Below are 16,228 nucleotides of genomic sequence, written 5' to 3'. Positions count from 1 at the left end.
AGCGAGGGCTGGAGAGGGCACGGCGGGGGGTGGGGTTGGGGGTGGGGGGGGCCTGCTGGGCTCGGCTGTCCCCTCCGGCGGTGCCAGGCCAGTGAGATTCTGATCGGATCCTGTAGACCACACTTGGGAGAACAGAAGCCCTGTCGCCCTCTCTCTGTAGAAGGTGGTGTGGACACCGGGTCCAGACACCCACTCACCTCCGGGAGGTTTATCAGAGCGTGTCTTCCAGCCACCCCGGGGACACCCCCTGAGCTCTTTCTCCATCTCCTGACCTTCCCAGTGATAGATTGGCGTTCCGGGAGCTGCCCTCCTCGCCTTTCCATCAACACACCTCTGTGGGGGAGGGGCCACCCAGCCTGGTATTAGAGGGCGTGGAAAGAGCGAGCAAAGGTCCTGGGGTGGCCAAAATGAGGCGGGCCAGGCAGGGACGGGTGGGGGAAGGTGAGGACAGGTAAGGGAGCAGCCTGCCTAAAGACGATGGGGTTGGGGGGGTGCTGTGTGGCAGGTTCAGGATCCTCAATGCAACAGCCTAGGACACTTAAATCAAACGGAGCTCCCAGGGGTACTTAGTTCTGACGTCAAAGGGCCTTGGGTGCCAACCCGCAGAGGCTCCCGCTGTTTAAGGATGGGACACTCTGGGGCTAAAATCAACAACTCAGGCAACAACAGATGTTGGCGAGGATGCAGAGAAAGAGGAGACCTTTTGCACGGCTGGTCGGAATGCCAATGGGTACAACCGCTCTGGAAAACAGTATGGAGGTTCCTCAAAAATTTAAAAATAGATCTACCCGATGACCCAGACATTGCACTAGCAGGTATTTATCCAAGGGACACAGGTGCGCTGTTTCAAGGGGACACATGCCCCCCAATGTTTACTGCAGCGCTATCAACAGTTGCCAAAGTGTGGGAAGAGCCCAAATGTCCATCGACGGATGAATGGATAAAGAAGATGTGGTTCATATATACGATGGAGTATCACTCGGCAATCGAAAAGAATGAAATCTTGCCATTTGCAACTATGTGGATGGAACTAGAAGGTATTATGTTCAGCGAAATTAGAGAAAGACAAATATCATATGACTTCACTCATATGAGGACTTTAAGATACAAAACAGATGAACGTAAAGAAAGGGAAGTGAAAATAATATTTAAAAAGGAGAGGGGCGCCTGGGTGGCTTAGTCAGTTAAGCGTCCGACTTTCGCTTAGGTCATGATCTCACGGCTCGTGGGTTCGAGCCCCGCGTCGGGCTCTGTGCTGACTGCCAGCTCGGAGCCTGGAGCCTGTTTCAGTCTGTGACTCCCTCTCTCTCTGACCCTCCCCTGCTCACGCTGTCTCTCTCTCTCCTAGAAATAAATAAAAATATTTAAAAAAATAATATTTAAAAAGGAGGGAGACAAAAAACATAAGAGACTTAAATATGGAGAATAAACAGAGGGTCACTGGAGGGGTTGTGGGGGGGGGATGGGCTAATAGGTGAGGGGCGTTAAGGAATCTACTCCTGAAATCATTGTTGCACTACATGCTAACTAACTTGGATGTAAATTTTAAAAAACTAATTATTTAAATATATCAGCAGGCTCGTACATATGTCCTCTGTTCTGTTTGGCTTCTTTTGATTTCATTTTTAAAAATATTTATTTGCTTTTGAAAGAGAGAGAGAGACTGAGCATGAGTGAGGGAGGGGCAGAGAGAGAGAGGAAGACAGAATCCAAAGCAGGCTCCAGGTTCAGAGCCATTAGCACAGAGCCCGACGCGGGGCTCGAACTCACGCACTGTGAGATCATGACCTGAGCCGCAGTCGGATGCTTAACTTACTGAGCCCCCCAGGCGCCCCTGTGTGGCTTCTTTTGATCAGCAGAATCGTGTCTGTGACACTTGAAAAACAAACATACCAACCAAACGTCGTGTGGGGACGTTGTTTGGACCATGGTTGGAACGAATCAATTGTCCAAAAAGCATGTGTGCAACAGTTTGGGGGAATTTTAATGTCGACTGGATATTTGATATTAAGGAGTTCGTGTCGCATTTTTACGAGGTGTGACAATGGCATTACCCTTATCTCGGGAAGTCACGTACTGAAATACAGATTTAAAAAAATATAATTTGCTTCAAGATGGTGGAGGTGGGAAGCATGGGGGATGATAGGGTGAGTTGATAATTGTTGGAATTAGGTGGTGAGTAACGGGGATTCAGTAGACTATGGTATACATTTGAAATTTTCCATAATGAAAAAGATCGGTTTATTTATTTATTTACTTATTTTTACATTCAAAAAAATTTTTTAAATGTTTTGTTTATTTCTAAGAGAGAGAGAGAGCATGAACAGGGGAGGGTCAGAGAGAGAGGGAGACACAGAATCTGAAACAGGCTCCAGGCTCTGAGCTAGATGTCAGCACAGAGCCTGACACGGGGCTCGAACCCACGAACCGTGAGATCATGACCTGAGCCGAAGTCAGACGCTTAACCGACTGAGCCCCCCAGGCGCCCCATTTTTTTACATTTTTGAATGTTTAGTTTTGAGAGACTGAGAGAGACAGAGTGTGAATGGGGAAAAGAGAGAGAGGGAGACATAGACTCTGAAGCAGGCTCCAGGCTCAGAGCCATCAGCACAGAGCCCGATGCGGGGCTCGAACTCACAAGCTGGGAGTTCATGACGGGAGCTGACGTTGGACGCTCAACTGACTGAGCCACCCGGGCTCCCCAAGATTATTTTTTTGTAAATAAGTATCATTGCTCAGAAAAAGCAAGTCATGGAAGGGCACATGCACATCTATTCATAGTTTATGGATCTGTAATACGTCACCAAAATAATAAAAGCAAGTGTGAGGATGAGCAGTTTAAAATTCAGGATACTGCTCACCTCCGCAAAGAGAGGGAGAAGAATGGGGCTTTGAAGGGGGGGCTCCCAAGGGCTTTCAATTACGAGTAGGGTTTTATTTAAGGAAAAAGAACTGGGGGGAAATAATAAGATTTGACAAAGCGGTGAAGCGTACTTGGTTGCTGTTACATATTTCTCTCCGCTTTTCAGTATCCTTAGAGTATTTTGAAAGACATAACGGAGGAAGGAAAGAGAGAGAAAGAGGGGCAGGGGACCCCGCTGGCTGTAGAAAGAGGGACAGGCTGGGGACCAGGAATAAGGCTGCGTTGAACTCCTCCAGATGACGGATGAGGTATGTTGGGGGTCTGGATGAGGAAGGGGCAGGGGCCAGATTCCAGAAATATTTAGGAGGCAGGATAGACCAGATCTGCTGATTGATGGCTGCTGGGAGGGGGGAGGGGGAGAGGGTGGGCAGAGGATGAGTCCTATCTTATCATTTTTCTGCTGCTTTGATATGCAGTCTTCCCTCACTCCCCCCGCCCCCCATTACGAACTGAACCATTTACTGCGCACTAGATCGAACCTTTGAATGGAGGGCACGACACAGATCCGGGCCTTGCGTACAGATACATTCGTTCTACATGGAAACTGCTGGAACTTTCAAAAGTGGAGCGTCCTTTGCCTCCCGGCTCTGCCCTCAGGACACTGATCCACAACCACCCCAGAGGACACACCTCCCTGGTGAGGGGGTCTGCCTGCCACTGTCACATGCGGGTGTGGGGACCGGGGGCCCTGGGGAGCATCCATGGGAGGCCGGGGGGGTTGTTAGGGGAAAAGTGGAGGAGCACTGAAGGACGGGGATGGGAAGGGAGGAGCACTGAGGAAGGGGGATGGGAAGGGGAGGAGCACTGAAGGACGGGGATGGGAAGGGAGGAGCACTGAAGGACNATGGGAGGCCGGGGGGGTTGTTAGGGGAAAAGTGGAGGAGCACTGAAGGACGGGGATGGGAAGTGGAGGAGCACTGAGGAAGGGGGATGGGAAGGGAGGAGCACTGAAGGATGGGGGATGGGAAGGGAGGAGCACTGAAGGACGGGGATGGGAAGGGAGGAACACTGAGGAAGGGGGATGGGAAGGGAGGAGCGCTGAAGGACGGGGCTGGGAAGGGAGGAGCACTGAAGGACGGGGGAAGGGAAGGGAGGAGCACTGAAGGACGGGGATGGGAAGGGGAGGAGCAGTGAGGGAAGGGGGATGGGAAGGGGAGGATCACTGAAGGAAAGGATGGGACGAGGAGCCTGGGCGGAGGCTGACGAGGAAGGATCGGAGGCAGGAAGGAAGAAGGAGACAGGAGAGGAGCCCCTGGTGGAGGAGGGGGAGCCCCGTACAGGCGGGCCTGGCCTCTAGCTGTGCACTGGGTTCGCCTTCTGCTACATTCTCTCTCCCTCCTCTCCAGCGCCTCTCAGGTCAACAGTGTGCACCAGGACGAGGGGGGGGGATGGGCAGAGGCCACATCCCGCTGCAGGCAGAGCTGATCGGTGATGCTTCCTCAGACACACACACACACACACACACACACACACACAGACACAGAAACACACAATCCAAGATGCACCATTGGGCTCCCACCCCCTGAGAAACAAGCCCAGCCCCACGAGGGACCTCTCAGGGCGACCATCCTGCAGGGGGAGGGGGGCCAGCCCCGGGCCTCCTCCCCACCCCCACTCACCTCCGAGTTCTCCACCACCTTCTCCAGGTACTTGTTGAAGATGGAGTACTCCTGCAGCCTGGCACTCAGCTGCTGGTGCACCAGCCGCAGGGCCGCCATCTCCTGCTTGACCTTGGCCAGCTCGCGCACCCGCTGCCTCTTCAGTTCCCGCTCCTTGTTGGCCTTCTTCAGGGCGCGGATCCGTTTCTGGTCGTTCTCCTGCGGCAGGGGATGGGAGGCGGCACCTGTCAGACCTTCTCGCTGCCCTTCCCCCGGGAGGGGGTGTGGAGGGGGAGGTCCTAGCCCTTGTCTTCCAAAAGCAGGGGGTCCAACCACAGGGGGTTGGGATAGGAGTCAAGGCCAAGCTCCCACAGCTCACACTGGCCTCGGGCTGAGGGGGAGGAGAAGGCGCGAACAACTGATGCCCTGAAAGACGGACCCGGGGCTCAGCTATGGCCATCGGGCTGACACCCCCTTCTCCTTCATCCTGCAAAGTCCTCCACCCCCCAAGATCAGGGGGCCACACCCACCCCTCCCAATGCCCCCCGTGTGGCTCCTGTCCCTCCTCAGGGGCTCCTGTGCTTCTGCACAGATGGAAGATGTTTGGAGGCAGGTGGAGAAGGCATGCGTGAGATGTGCCCTGTGCCCCAAGAGACCCAAGGGTCCCCTAAACCAGCGGCTCTCAAGGCCAGCTGCGTATCACAATCCCCTGGGGAGCTTTTAATTTTATTTCTAATTTTATTGTTGAATGCTTATTTATTTATTTTTGAGACAGAGAGAGACAGAGCACAAGTGGGGGCGGGGCAAGGACAGAGAAGAAGACACAGAATCCAAAGAAGGCTCCAGGCTCTGAGCCGTCAGCACAGAGGCCGATGCAGGGTTCGAACTCACAAACGGGATCATGAGCTGGACACTTAAAAGTTGGACACTTAACCAACCGAGCCACCCAGGTACATCCCCCTCCCCCGGGGGAGGTTTTTAAAAATGCTGTTGCTGGGCCCCCACCCCCCTCAGGCTTGCTGAAAGCAGAGAGACACCCAAGGGTCTGTATTTGTAATGATATTTTTTAGGATTCCCATGCTGTGGGGCCTCTGGGAGCCATTTGGAGAACCTCTCACCCCCCAAATCTCCTGCCACCCCAACCACGCCACTAGCTTTTCTCTGGCCAGTGGGAAGGACTGGAGAATATGCACCTTCCATCCGCTTCTCTCCCACCTGGATTGTGCACAGAGCAAGACAGGAAATGCTTAAGGCAGGGGTCCCCTGGAGGATTACCCCTGGGAGCGGGGGCCAGGCCCTTCACGGCCCCGTCAGGGCTGGCTGGAGCTGGTCTGGAGAAATCCGGATGGTTAAATCCTCCTCTGAGGACCGATGGAGAGGAATTACATTCTGGTGACTGGTCCTTCAACAGACCCCTCCCTGGACCTTCCGTGCAAGGACGGAGGGGTGGCTGAGTGGCGGGGAATAAAACTCTACCTGGTTCCCCTCTGTATCCCCACGTGCCTCACCCTGACTGTGGCACATTCATTCATTCATCTTCATCCACCCATTCATTCATTCATTCATTTATTCATTCATTCACTGGAGACACCGTGTGTACTGGGGAAACAGGAAATTACAAACAGTAATAAATGAGGACATAAGGGAGAAGCCCTTTATGAGCAGAGAAGAGACATCTAACCTGGGGTGAGGGGTCAGCAAGAGTAAGGAGGAAGGGGAGAAGGAGGTGGAGGAGGAGGAGAAGGAGCCCTACCCCCCCACCCCCCACCCCTGCCTCGCTGGCCCCTCCTACCTGGATGAACTGCTCAAACTTCTGGATGTGAGCCTTCAGCTGGGCCTCCTTGGTACCCAGTTCCTCCCAGCGCAGACTTAGTGTTTCCATCCTGCGCTGAAATGTCTTGGGGGGGTGGGGAGGGCAGAGAGGTCAGGAGGGTCCCCCCCCACCTCCCTGCCCCGCCCCTCCCTCCCCGGTGCCTCTATCCCCAGGCCTGCCCGGTTCAGAGAAGAGCATCCCAGGTCCCGGGACACTGCTGCCCTCAAGGCTCAGGTCCCTTCTCTCTCCTCCCAGGAACACAGAAGCCTTGCGCAGGGCTTCCTGCTTCGGCCACCCACATAAAGGAGGGCTGTCCCCAGGCTCTCTGAGCCCCGGGGCCCTTCCTGCCCTCCGTCCCCACCTCCTTCTTCTGCTCCATAGCAAGGTGCATGATCTTGGCCTCCTTCTTCTTCTCCAGGAGCCGGATGGATGGGGACTCCGACTGCTCCTCAATGTTGGGGAACTTCCTGCCCAAGACATGGGCCAGACAGGCCCGTGGGTTCTGAGCGCCAGGGAAGGGCTGGGGCTGGCGGTAACCCGTGGACATGGAGAGGGAAGGGGGTCCTGTCCCCCAGGGGAGTGAGAGGAGGGGAGGGAGCTGTGCTGGCATCTGGGAAGCACCCCAGGGCAGGGCGATGGGGGCCTGAGGGCTGGTGCCAGGGGGAAGGGGCAGGTGATCTGGGACCCAGCGCTGTAGGAAGTGAAGGGACAGGCTGGGGGGTGGGGCATGGTGGGGTGGGGGACACTCACTGTAGCAGCTGTAGCAGGCGCTCTCCATACTGCAGCCGGAAGTACTTGGCCAGATCTTCCTCCTCCATCATGCCCAGGCTCATGCTGGCGGTGACCTAAAGGGCCAGGCGGCCGAATCCTCGCAGTGAAATGGTGGCTGGTGGGTGGCTTGGGGTGGTGGCTGGGCTCTTGCTTCTCCCTTCCCCCTGCTTCTCGGGGTCCCTCCGAGGATGGGTGTCTGCCACTGGGGAGAGAGGCTGGACACCTGCGGTGGGGTGGTGTACCGGGAAGTGATGGGGCTGATGGTTGCCTAGCAACGGATCTCCTGGTTCCCTGGACCACCCACTGGAACTTTGCTCTCTGACCCTTGCCCCCCCTGACCCCAGTCTTGCTGGAACCCCGCCGTCTGCTCCTGCATTTACCCCCCAGGAGCTTGGGGGAGAAGTCAGGCCTTGTTAGATGCTGGTGTCCAGGCCCAGGAGGCAGGGCCTTGGTGGCCATGGCCCAAGAGGAGGGTTTTGGTAGAGGGGTGTCCTTGGGGCTTCAGGCTGCGTGTGAGGGTGAGGCAGGGGTGGGGGCCTGCAGGAGGGAGGGAGGAGGCGGAGCTTGAGAACCAAGTGATGGGTGAGGGTGGGATGCGCGTGGGGATAGGCAGGGAGCCTGGGGACCAAGGAGGCCGCGCTGGGAATGGGGGTGGGGTGGGGAGGGCCCGGGTGCAGCGGGCTCAGGGCCAGAGCCTTCATTTAAACGTCACACACTCACGTGTGTGACACGTGTCCCTGATGCCATCAGAGCACTGGGCCTAAGCTCATTGGGGCAGGGAGCCCGGCATCCAGGTTTGAGGCCCCACGGGAGGCAGGCGGGNCCCGCGTCTGCAGCGGGCTCTGCCCACTCCGGGTTTGGGGCGGGGGACCCTCCAGGGAAGGGCGGCGCCCCCCAATGGGCGAGCCCTCCCCGCGACATTGCCGGTCCTCTGGCGCNATCAGGAAGGACTGTAAGGGGGGCGCTTCTCTGGTTATTCCTAGAGCCCGGCCCGGCTTATTTGGGGGTTGCCGTCTATTCCCCCCTCCTCGAGGGCTGCCTGTTTGCCCAGGTGTATGGACACAAACTTGGCTGCGTGTATGGAATCAGGTGGCCCAGGGCCAGGCTGGCGCATACAGGCGGCTGCTAAGTCATCCCCTTCTGCCCACTCACCCCTCCTGTCTGCGAGCTCGGTCACTGGCTTCCTCTGGACCTGGCACATCTTCCACTCCGCTACCCATCCCTCTCTGGGCCCTCCCTGGCCTCCCAGGGGCCCAGGGGCAGACGCAGGGCTGTCTGGGATTCAGACTCCTTCCCGGGATGAGCCCAGACCCCCTCTCCCCTCCCCCCAGCTCTTGGCCACCTTGCTGGTTGCCTCCCAGGCAGAATCTATGGGCTCTTCCGGTGCCTTCAGGTTGTTGGGAAACAATAGGCATGCCTGTTCCCATCCACAGGTCCCATCCGCCCTCTGAGACAATTACCTACTTAAAAAGGAGAGGAGGGAACAATCAGGAGAGGAAAAAAAAGTCTAGGCTGGTGTCTTAAAAAATGTCATCCGGCCTCGGAGAACAGCATAGGGCTGGGTGCGCAATCAAGTTCTGGACCTGAAGAAGCCACTTGTCGGCTACGTCGTATTCCGCTTCGTGTGCGCCTTACATTCCCCTTCAGTGGAATCACACAGACGGATTGTATTAAATACGTTTCAAAATAGTTGCTACAGAAAAACTCGTCGGGGTCAAGTGTATTGCTTAACAAGGTCTAACTTTGTCACATTCGTTTCCCCACCTATTGAGATGATCCTGGGTCTTTTATCTTTCACTCTGTTAATACAGTGTCTCACACTGATTGATTTTCACATGTTTAACCAACCTTGCACCCCAGGGATCAATCCCACTTGGTCTTGGAGTACACTATTAAAAAAAATTTTTTTTAACATTTATTCATTTCTGAGAGACAGACAGAATGCAAGCAGGGAAGGGGCAGAGAGAGAGAGGGAGACACAGAATCCGTAGCAGGCTCTAGGCTCCGAGCTGTCAGCCCAGAGCCAGACACGGGGCTTGAACCCACGAACCGAGAGATCATGACCTGAGCCGAAGTCGGATGCTTAACCAGCCGAGCCCCCCAGGCGCCCCGAAATAATTTTTAAGTTTCCTTTTGATTTCTTCTTTGACCTAGTGGCTGTTCAAGAGTCTGCAAATTTAAATTACATTAAATTTAAATTGATTTAAATTAAGTTATGCGACTTAAATGTAACGGTAAACTATGTAGCAGGCTCTCCAGTGAAGGTGGCACTACTCTGTTTTCTGTGCCTGGAGAGAGAGCCCTGATGCAATGAGGCGCTTATGCCACACGTGAGTCTCCACACCCTTTGCAAGTTTAAGTTCTGACCAAAAGCATATGGAGTCTTCATTTCCCGGCATCCTCACCACCACTGTATATTACCAATCTTTGAGCTTTTTGCCAGTTGGGTGAAAATGATACTTTGTTGTTGTTTTAAATAAATTTCTCTAATTTTCAGTGAGGCTATGCCTCTTTTCATACATATAGCCATCTCTTCTTCTGTGTGTTTTTATTTGCATTTGATGCACGTTACCTTATTTTGCATTTTTACTGATTTGTAGGATATAATCCATATGTAAGATTTCAGATCTATTGATTATATCAATATATAGGATATATATATATTTGGCATATATTAATTCTGGATAGTAATCTTGCATTTTGGATGCTCTTCTCTACCAAGCCTAATATTTTCGAGTCGGTTGGATCGGCATTCGATGCCACAAGAGGCGGGGAAGGCAACGAAGGGCAAGCTGACCAACAGCTCATAACCCAAGCGGACTTACAAATCACCAGGAGAAGGAGCTTTATTTTCTTAAAAGCAGAGGTGGCACCAAGCAGAAGAGGAGAAGGCACCCTGTACCCACATCACAGGAGCTACAGCAGATCTGTGTCGCCCAGAATGTTCGGAGCTCTTGGGCTCAGTGCAGATCCTTTCAGTGCAGATCCTTTCATTAATAAGCCTACGCCACCCCTTTGTGAGTTCATTCTTTGACTTTGTGCAGGCTCTTCCCAAACTCCTCTGAGACCTTATTTGCCTCCTCTGCATGTGGTTTATGGAACCAGTGACACCGGGAGGGGTCCTCGGGAGGGGTCCTGGGACAGAGCCAGTCCGGAGTGGGACCTGCCCAGTTTGAGTAACTGGGTTCTCGGCTCGGCCATTCTGGTGGTTACAGACACCTCAGCCTTCTGTAGTCTCCTCCTCCTCCTCCCCATCTGTTTGTATCTCCCAGTCTCTCCTCTGAATGCATTGCTTTCGGTCATTCAGTTGCTACTGGAGATACAATTATACACAATCACTTCCCTCCTGCCGAACAATAGCTTTCTCTTATACAGCCCAGCATATACATGCAAATATTTTTCCCCAGGCTATTGTTTGTTTTTTAATTCGCTGGTTTCTTTTATCATACAAATTTAAAGCATTTATCCAGGCAAATCTGTCGATCATTTTTTTTTAATTTTGGGGGGGCTTCGGTGTTCTGTTTAAAAAAGTCTTTGGGGGGACCTGGGTGGCTCAGTCAGTTAAGCATCTGACTTTGGCTCAGGTCATGATCTTGCAGTTTGTGGGTTCGAGCCCCACATCGGGCTCTGTGCTGACAGCTCAGAGCCGGGAACCTGCTTCAGATTGTGTGCCTCCCTCTCTCTCTACCCCTCCCCCACTTGTGCTCTGTCTCTCTCTGTCTTTCTCAAAAATAAACATGAAAAAAATTTTTTAAATTAAAAAAGTACACTTATTTAAAAAAGGCTTCCAAACTCAAAATTGTAAGTGTATGCTAACCCATTTACTTTCAGAATTATGTTTATTTTAAAATGTTGTTTTCGGGGGGCACCTGGGTGGCTCAATTAGTTGAGTGTCTGACGCTTGATTCTGGTTCAGGTTATGATCCCAACAGCTCAGAGCCTGGAACCTGCTTTGGATTCTGTCTCTTTCTCTCTCTGCCCTTCCCCTGCTCATACTCTCTCTCTCTCTCCCCCTCTTTCTCTCTCTCTCTCAAAAGCAAATAAAACATTAAAAATTTAAAAAGTATTGGTCATCTTAACCATTTTTAGGCATGCTGTTTAGGATTGTTAAGTACATTCATATTGTTGAGCTCCCAATCTCCAGGACGTTTTCATCTTTTTTTTTTTTTAATGTTTTATTTATTTCTAGGAGAGAGAGAGACAGCATGAGCAGGGGAGGGTCAGAGAGAGAGGGAGGGACACACTCTGAGAGAGGCTCCCAGCTCCGAGCTGGCAGTCAGCACAGAGCCCGACGCGGGGCTCGAACCCACGAACCGCGAGATCATGACCCAAGTGAAAGTCGGACGCTTAACCGACTGAGCCACCCAGGCGCCCCCAGGACGTTTTCATCTTGCAAAACTGAAACTCTCTACCTATTAATCAACATCTCCCCATTCCCCACCTCCTCAGTCTCTGGCAATCACTAGTCTACTTTCTGTTTCTATGAATTTGATGCCTCTAGGCGCCTCAGATAACTGGAACCCGACAGCATTGGCCTTTTGTGACTGGCTTATTTCACTCAGCATAATATGTCTCATTTATATTGGAGAACGTGACACAATTTTCTTCCTTTTCAGGACTAATAATATTCCATGGCAGATACATAGCACGCTTGGGTTCTCTGTTCATCTCGTGAGAGACACTTGACTTGAGTCCACCTTTGCCAATTGCGAATAATGCTACTACGAACGTGGTTATGCAGATACATCTTTGAGAACCTGCTTTCAGTTCTTTTGGGTATATATCCAGAAACGGGATTGCTGGGTCATAGGGTAATTCTGGTTGCAATATTTTGAGGAACCACCGTACTGTGTTCGTCCGTGGCTGCACCATTTTCCATTTCTCCCGGCAGTGCACGAGGCTTCCAGCGTCTGCACACCCTCGCCTACGCCTGTTTTTCCTGTTTTCTCGATAGTAGCCACCCTGACGGGGTACGAGGTGACATCTCCTTGTAAAAGTATATTACCTTTTAATTAGAAGAGTAATAAGTGAATACATTCTCATGACACATCATTCAGATGATATGGGCAGAGCTGGAGCCCAATCTACACACCATCCAACTCGTTTCCCAGAGGGACCGCGCACTCAGCGAAGACTTACGTTGAGTACGTGTGATGTGGCAACACTCTTCTAGGTGGGAGGGATACAGCAGTGAACAAAACAAAGTCGCCACTCTTACAGTGGCTGAGGCAGGAAGCAAGGGATAAACAGACCCTAGTGATGACATCTGGGACCACTATCTTCAGGGCACTCCCCTTGCTACCATCGAGGGTGACCATGGGTAGGGAGGTGAGGAGGTGGGACAGAGGAACCAGTCAGGGCCCACAGACCCAGCCCCCTCCCATAAAAAACTCCCCCATTGGGTTGTTTACCCTCCAGGCCCTGTGGATACGGAGCCCAGAGTCCAAGAGCCTTTCAAGAGCCCACAACAATGTTTGAGGCCAGGAAATGATTACTGGCTCTAAAATACAAAAAGGAAGCCACGAAATAAAGGGGAAAAGACTGTTTAATTCAAAGCATACAAACGCAATAGTCCAACTTTATGGGGTTTTGACTTCGGCATTCATAAGCCTTTCACACATTTGAAAGCAATCTGTGCTTCTGAGTTTCTCACTTCTCAGGAATTTCCAAGTATGCACAGATTTTTGGAGAAAAATCAAAGCAAGTTGCGAAGTAAAGCAGTTACTCATTGACAATTTCCAAAGTGAGATTGTAAAGATCCTCTCACTTCCTCCTCACTTCCCCCCCCCCCCCCACCTCCAAACCATGTTTAGTGTTGATGGGACTGCATTTTAATGTGTTTGCTATGTTGGGGTTTAGGTCTTCATGATCATGTTCCTTGCAGGATCGGGTTTTTAAAGATGGGCGCGTTTTCGCTTCACAGACTTGTGCAAGGCAGCGTCCTCACCGAACCCAGGACAGATTCTGTTTACTCTCTTCTGGAAGTTTCCTGAGGCCGAGGGGGTGACAGGCTCCGACAGCGGCAGTTTCAAGGGCATCTTGCAGAGAGTTCCTGCCTCTCACTGGCTAGTCACGAGCCAACCCTGATCTTGGAGCCTAGCCGCAAACCTCAGCCTGCTCCATGGCTTGTCCTTGAAATAGTAAATGACTCCCTGCTGTGTTCTGATGCCCCGTTTCCCAATGCTTGTGTTTCTGAGAAGAGAATTCCCATGGGTCCAAACTAATGGCCCTGCTTGGCAGTAACTGAACTCCTCCCTCCCCTTCTGACCTTGATGGTCTAAGACTGTGGCCCTCTCCCTGCGTCAGGAAGCTGGCTGATGCTCTTGGTCCACGTATGGGTTCTTCTCCAATGACCTTGTCACCTAGGAGACACCTACTTGAGTAGGAAGAAGCTTCTCATGCTCTAATCCAAGTATTTCCATTCATTTCATTATCCTCCGTGCCTGAGACTCGTTCAGCAAGGACACAAAGCTTGACCTCAAACAAGAATTTCCATAGTCTTGGGGCGCCTGGGACTGTTAGTCGGTTAAGCGTCCGACTTTCGCTTAGGTCACGATCTCGCGGTTCGTGGGTTCGAGCCCCGCGTCGGGCTCTGTGCTGACTGCCAGCTCGGAGCCTGGAGCCTGTTTCAGAGTCTGTGTCTCCCTCTCTCTCTGACCCTCCCCTGCTCACGCTGTCTCTCTCTCTCTCTCTCCTAGAAATAAATAAAACATTAAAAAAAAAAAAAAAAAAGAATTTCCATAGTCTTACTTCTCCATCTTCAAACATCAGATTTGATTTTCAAAAGGTCAAATATTGCCTCTGAGCACAATACATATGTAATAAAAGCATAAAGAACTATGGGGAATGATAGTCAACAAATTCAGTTACTACCTCTCGGTGCTGGTGGAGGGAGGGTTACTATAAATTGGTGGAGAGGAACATTTTAGATTGGGCACAAGTGCTCTTTATATTATTCTGCGTACCTTTGTTATGTCAGACATATTTAATCATAAATTTAAAAGGAAATACTCTTGCATCTGCTCCCACGGTGGTTAATGGTATTTGTTACTCTCAACATTTACTGGTTCTTCCCTTCACCTCCTTCTGATCCCCAATTTTCCCTTTCTCTTGTGAACGTCTGCCAGTCTCCTTCCTCTTCCCCTTGTTCCTTGAAACTTGATTGACATTCCATCCTCCAAACTTGACATCCTTTCTTGCTAATAACTCTCTCGTTGGGTGTTCCCCCTGCTATGCCTCTTTATCTCCTGGGAAACTGTGTAGTCTTGAAATACCAATGTCTCTTACCCGCCGCCTCTTCATTTACTGCACAGAATCACAGAATGTTAGGCTAGCACCACTTGAGATCATCTATTCCAAACTTCTCATCATACAGAATTCAAAAAAAAAGGGACACTTGGAGATTTACGTTCATCTTCAGCAATGGTAAATCCAGGATTCCAAATGAGGCTAACTTCAGGTTTCTCATAAGACTGAAAACCAGCAGAAGGTCTTTTCTCCTGTCCCTGGAAACGCTGTTGAGCTGGGAGGGAGGCTGATGGGTCCCTAAACTGCACACAAAAACTAAGAGGAAAATATTTATAATTGCACCAAAAAGAATAAAATACCTAGGAATATACTTAACCAAGGAGGTGAAAGACTTGCACTCTGAAAACTTAAAACATTGATGGAAGAAGTGGAAGATGACAGAAACAAATGGAAAGATATTCCATGCTCACAGATTAGAAGAATTAATATTGTCAGGGTGTCCATACTCCCCAAAGCAGTCTGCAGATTCAGTGCAATCCCTGTCAAAATACCAATAGCATTTTTCACACAACTAGAACAAATAATACTAAAATTTGTATAAACTACAAAAGACCCTGAATGGCCAAAGCAATCTTGAGAACGAAAAACGAAGCTGACGGTATCACAATCTCAGATTTGAAGATATATTACAAGGCTGTCGTGATCAAAAAGTATGGTCCTGGAGCAAAAGTAGACACATTGATCAATAGAACAGAAGAGAGAGCCCACAAATAAAACCACACGTATATAGCCAATTAATCTATGACAAAGGAAGCAATAATATACGAGGAGCAAAAGACAGTCTCTTCAGTAAATGGTGCTGGAGACACTGGACAGCTTTATGCAAAAGTATGAAACTGAACCACATTCTTGCAATAACTTCTCCGACATTGGCCGTAGCAACATTTTTTCCACATATGTCTCCTAGGGCAAGGGAAACAAAGTAAGAAATGAACTATTGTGACTCTATCAAAAATAAAAAGATTTTGCACAGCAAAGCAAACCATCAGTGAAACAAAAAAGCCAACCTACTGAATGGGAGAAGATATTTGCAAATGATATACCAATACCCCAATAAGGGGTTAATATTCAAAATATAAAGAACTTATACAGCTCAACACCAACCCCACTCCAATATGATTAAAAATGGGCAGAGGACCTGAAAAGACCTTTTTTCCCCAAAGAAGACATACAAATGGCCAACAGACACATGAAAAGATGTTCAACATCATTAATCACCAGAAAAATGAAAATCAAGACCACAATGAGATATTACCTTACATGCATCAGGATGGCTAAAATAAAAAAAGAAATAACAGGTGTTTGCAAGGATGTGGAGAAAAAGCATCCCTTGTGCGCTGTTGGTGGGAATGTAAATTAGTGCAGCCGCTGTGGAAAACAGTAGGGAGTTCCCTCAAAAAATTAAAAAGAAAACTACCATATGATCTAACAATTCCATTACTGGGTATTTACCTAAAGAAAATGAAAACACTAGGGACGCCTGGGTGGCTCAGTTGGTTAAGCATCTGACTTCAGCTCAGGTCATGATCTCCCAGTTCATGAGTTTGAGCCCCACATCAGCTCAGAGCCTGGAGCCTGCTTTGGATTCTGTGTCTTCCTCTCTCTCTGCCCCTCCCCCACCTGTGCTCTGTCTGTCCCTCAAAGGTAAGTAATAAACATTAAAAATTTTTTAAAAATGAAAACACTAATTCGAGGGGCACCTGGCTGGCTCAGTCAGAAGAGCATGCAACTCAGTCTTGGGGTCATGAGCTTGAACCCCATGTTTGGTGAGGAGATTACTTAAATAAATGAATGTTAAATATATATATATATATA

General features: G+C 50.5%; 1 protein-coding gene across 4 annotated transcripts in view; it reads right to left on the bottom strand.

The window, feature by feature from the left end:
- Positions 1 to 8,375, bottom strand: part of CCDC42 (coiled-coil domain containing 42) — a 14,783-nt gene extending 6,408 nt beyond the window's left edge. Inside the window, exons 1-5 of one of the 4 annotated variants that reach the window (XM_077746847.1) lie at positions 8,258 to 8,375; positions 7,085 to 7,328; positions 6,696 to 6,801; positions 6,314 to 6,418; positions 4,543 to 4,740 (exon numbers count right to left, since the gene is read on the bottom strand). In XM_077746847.1, coding sequence (XP_077602973.1) covers positions 4,543 to 4,740; positions 6,314 to 6,418; positions 6,696 to 6,801; positions 7,085 to 7,167 — 492 coding nt within the window. In that variant the 5' untranslated portion in view covers positions 7,168 to 7,328; positions 8,258 to 8,375. Of the gene's footprint in view, positions 1 to 4,542; positions 4,741 to 6,313; positions 6,419 to 6,695; positions 6,802 to 7,084; positions 7,403 to 7,485; positions 7,744 to 8,257 lie in introns of those variants that run through there. The other 3 variants (XM_077746849.1, XM_077746850.1, XM_077746851.1) reach the window with 3 other exon arrangements.
- Between the last annotated feature and the right edge of the window lie 7,853 nt (positions 8,376 to 16,228).

This window comes from Crocuta crocuta, unplaced genomic scaffold (assembly GCF_008692635.1).
Source record: "Crocuta crocuta isolate KB4526 unplaced genomic scaffold, BGI_CrCroc_1.0 scaffold139, whole genome shotgun sequence".
Classification (NCBI taxonomy): domain Eukaryota; kingdom Metazoa; phylum Chordata; class Mammalia; order Carnivora; family Hyaenidae; genus Crocuta; species Crocuta crocuta.
Note: the sequence above shows the minus strand (reverse complement) of the source record. Positions and strands in the feature narration are given on the sequence as shown.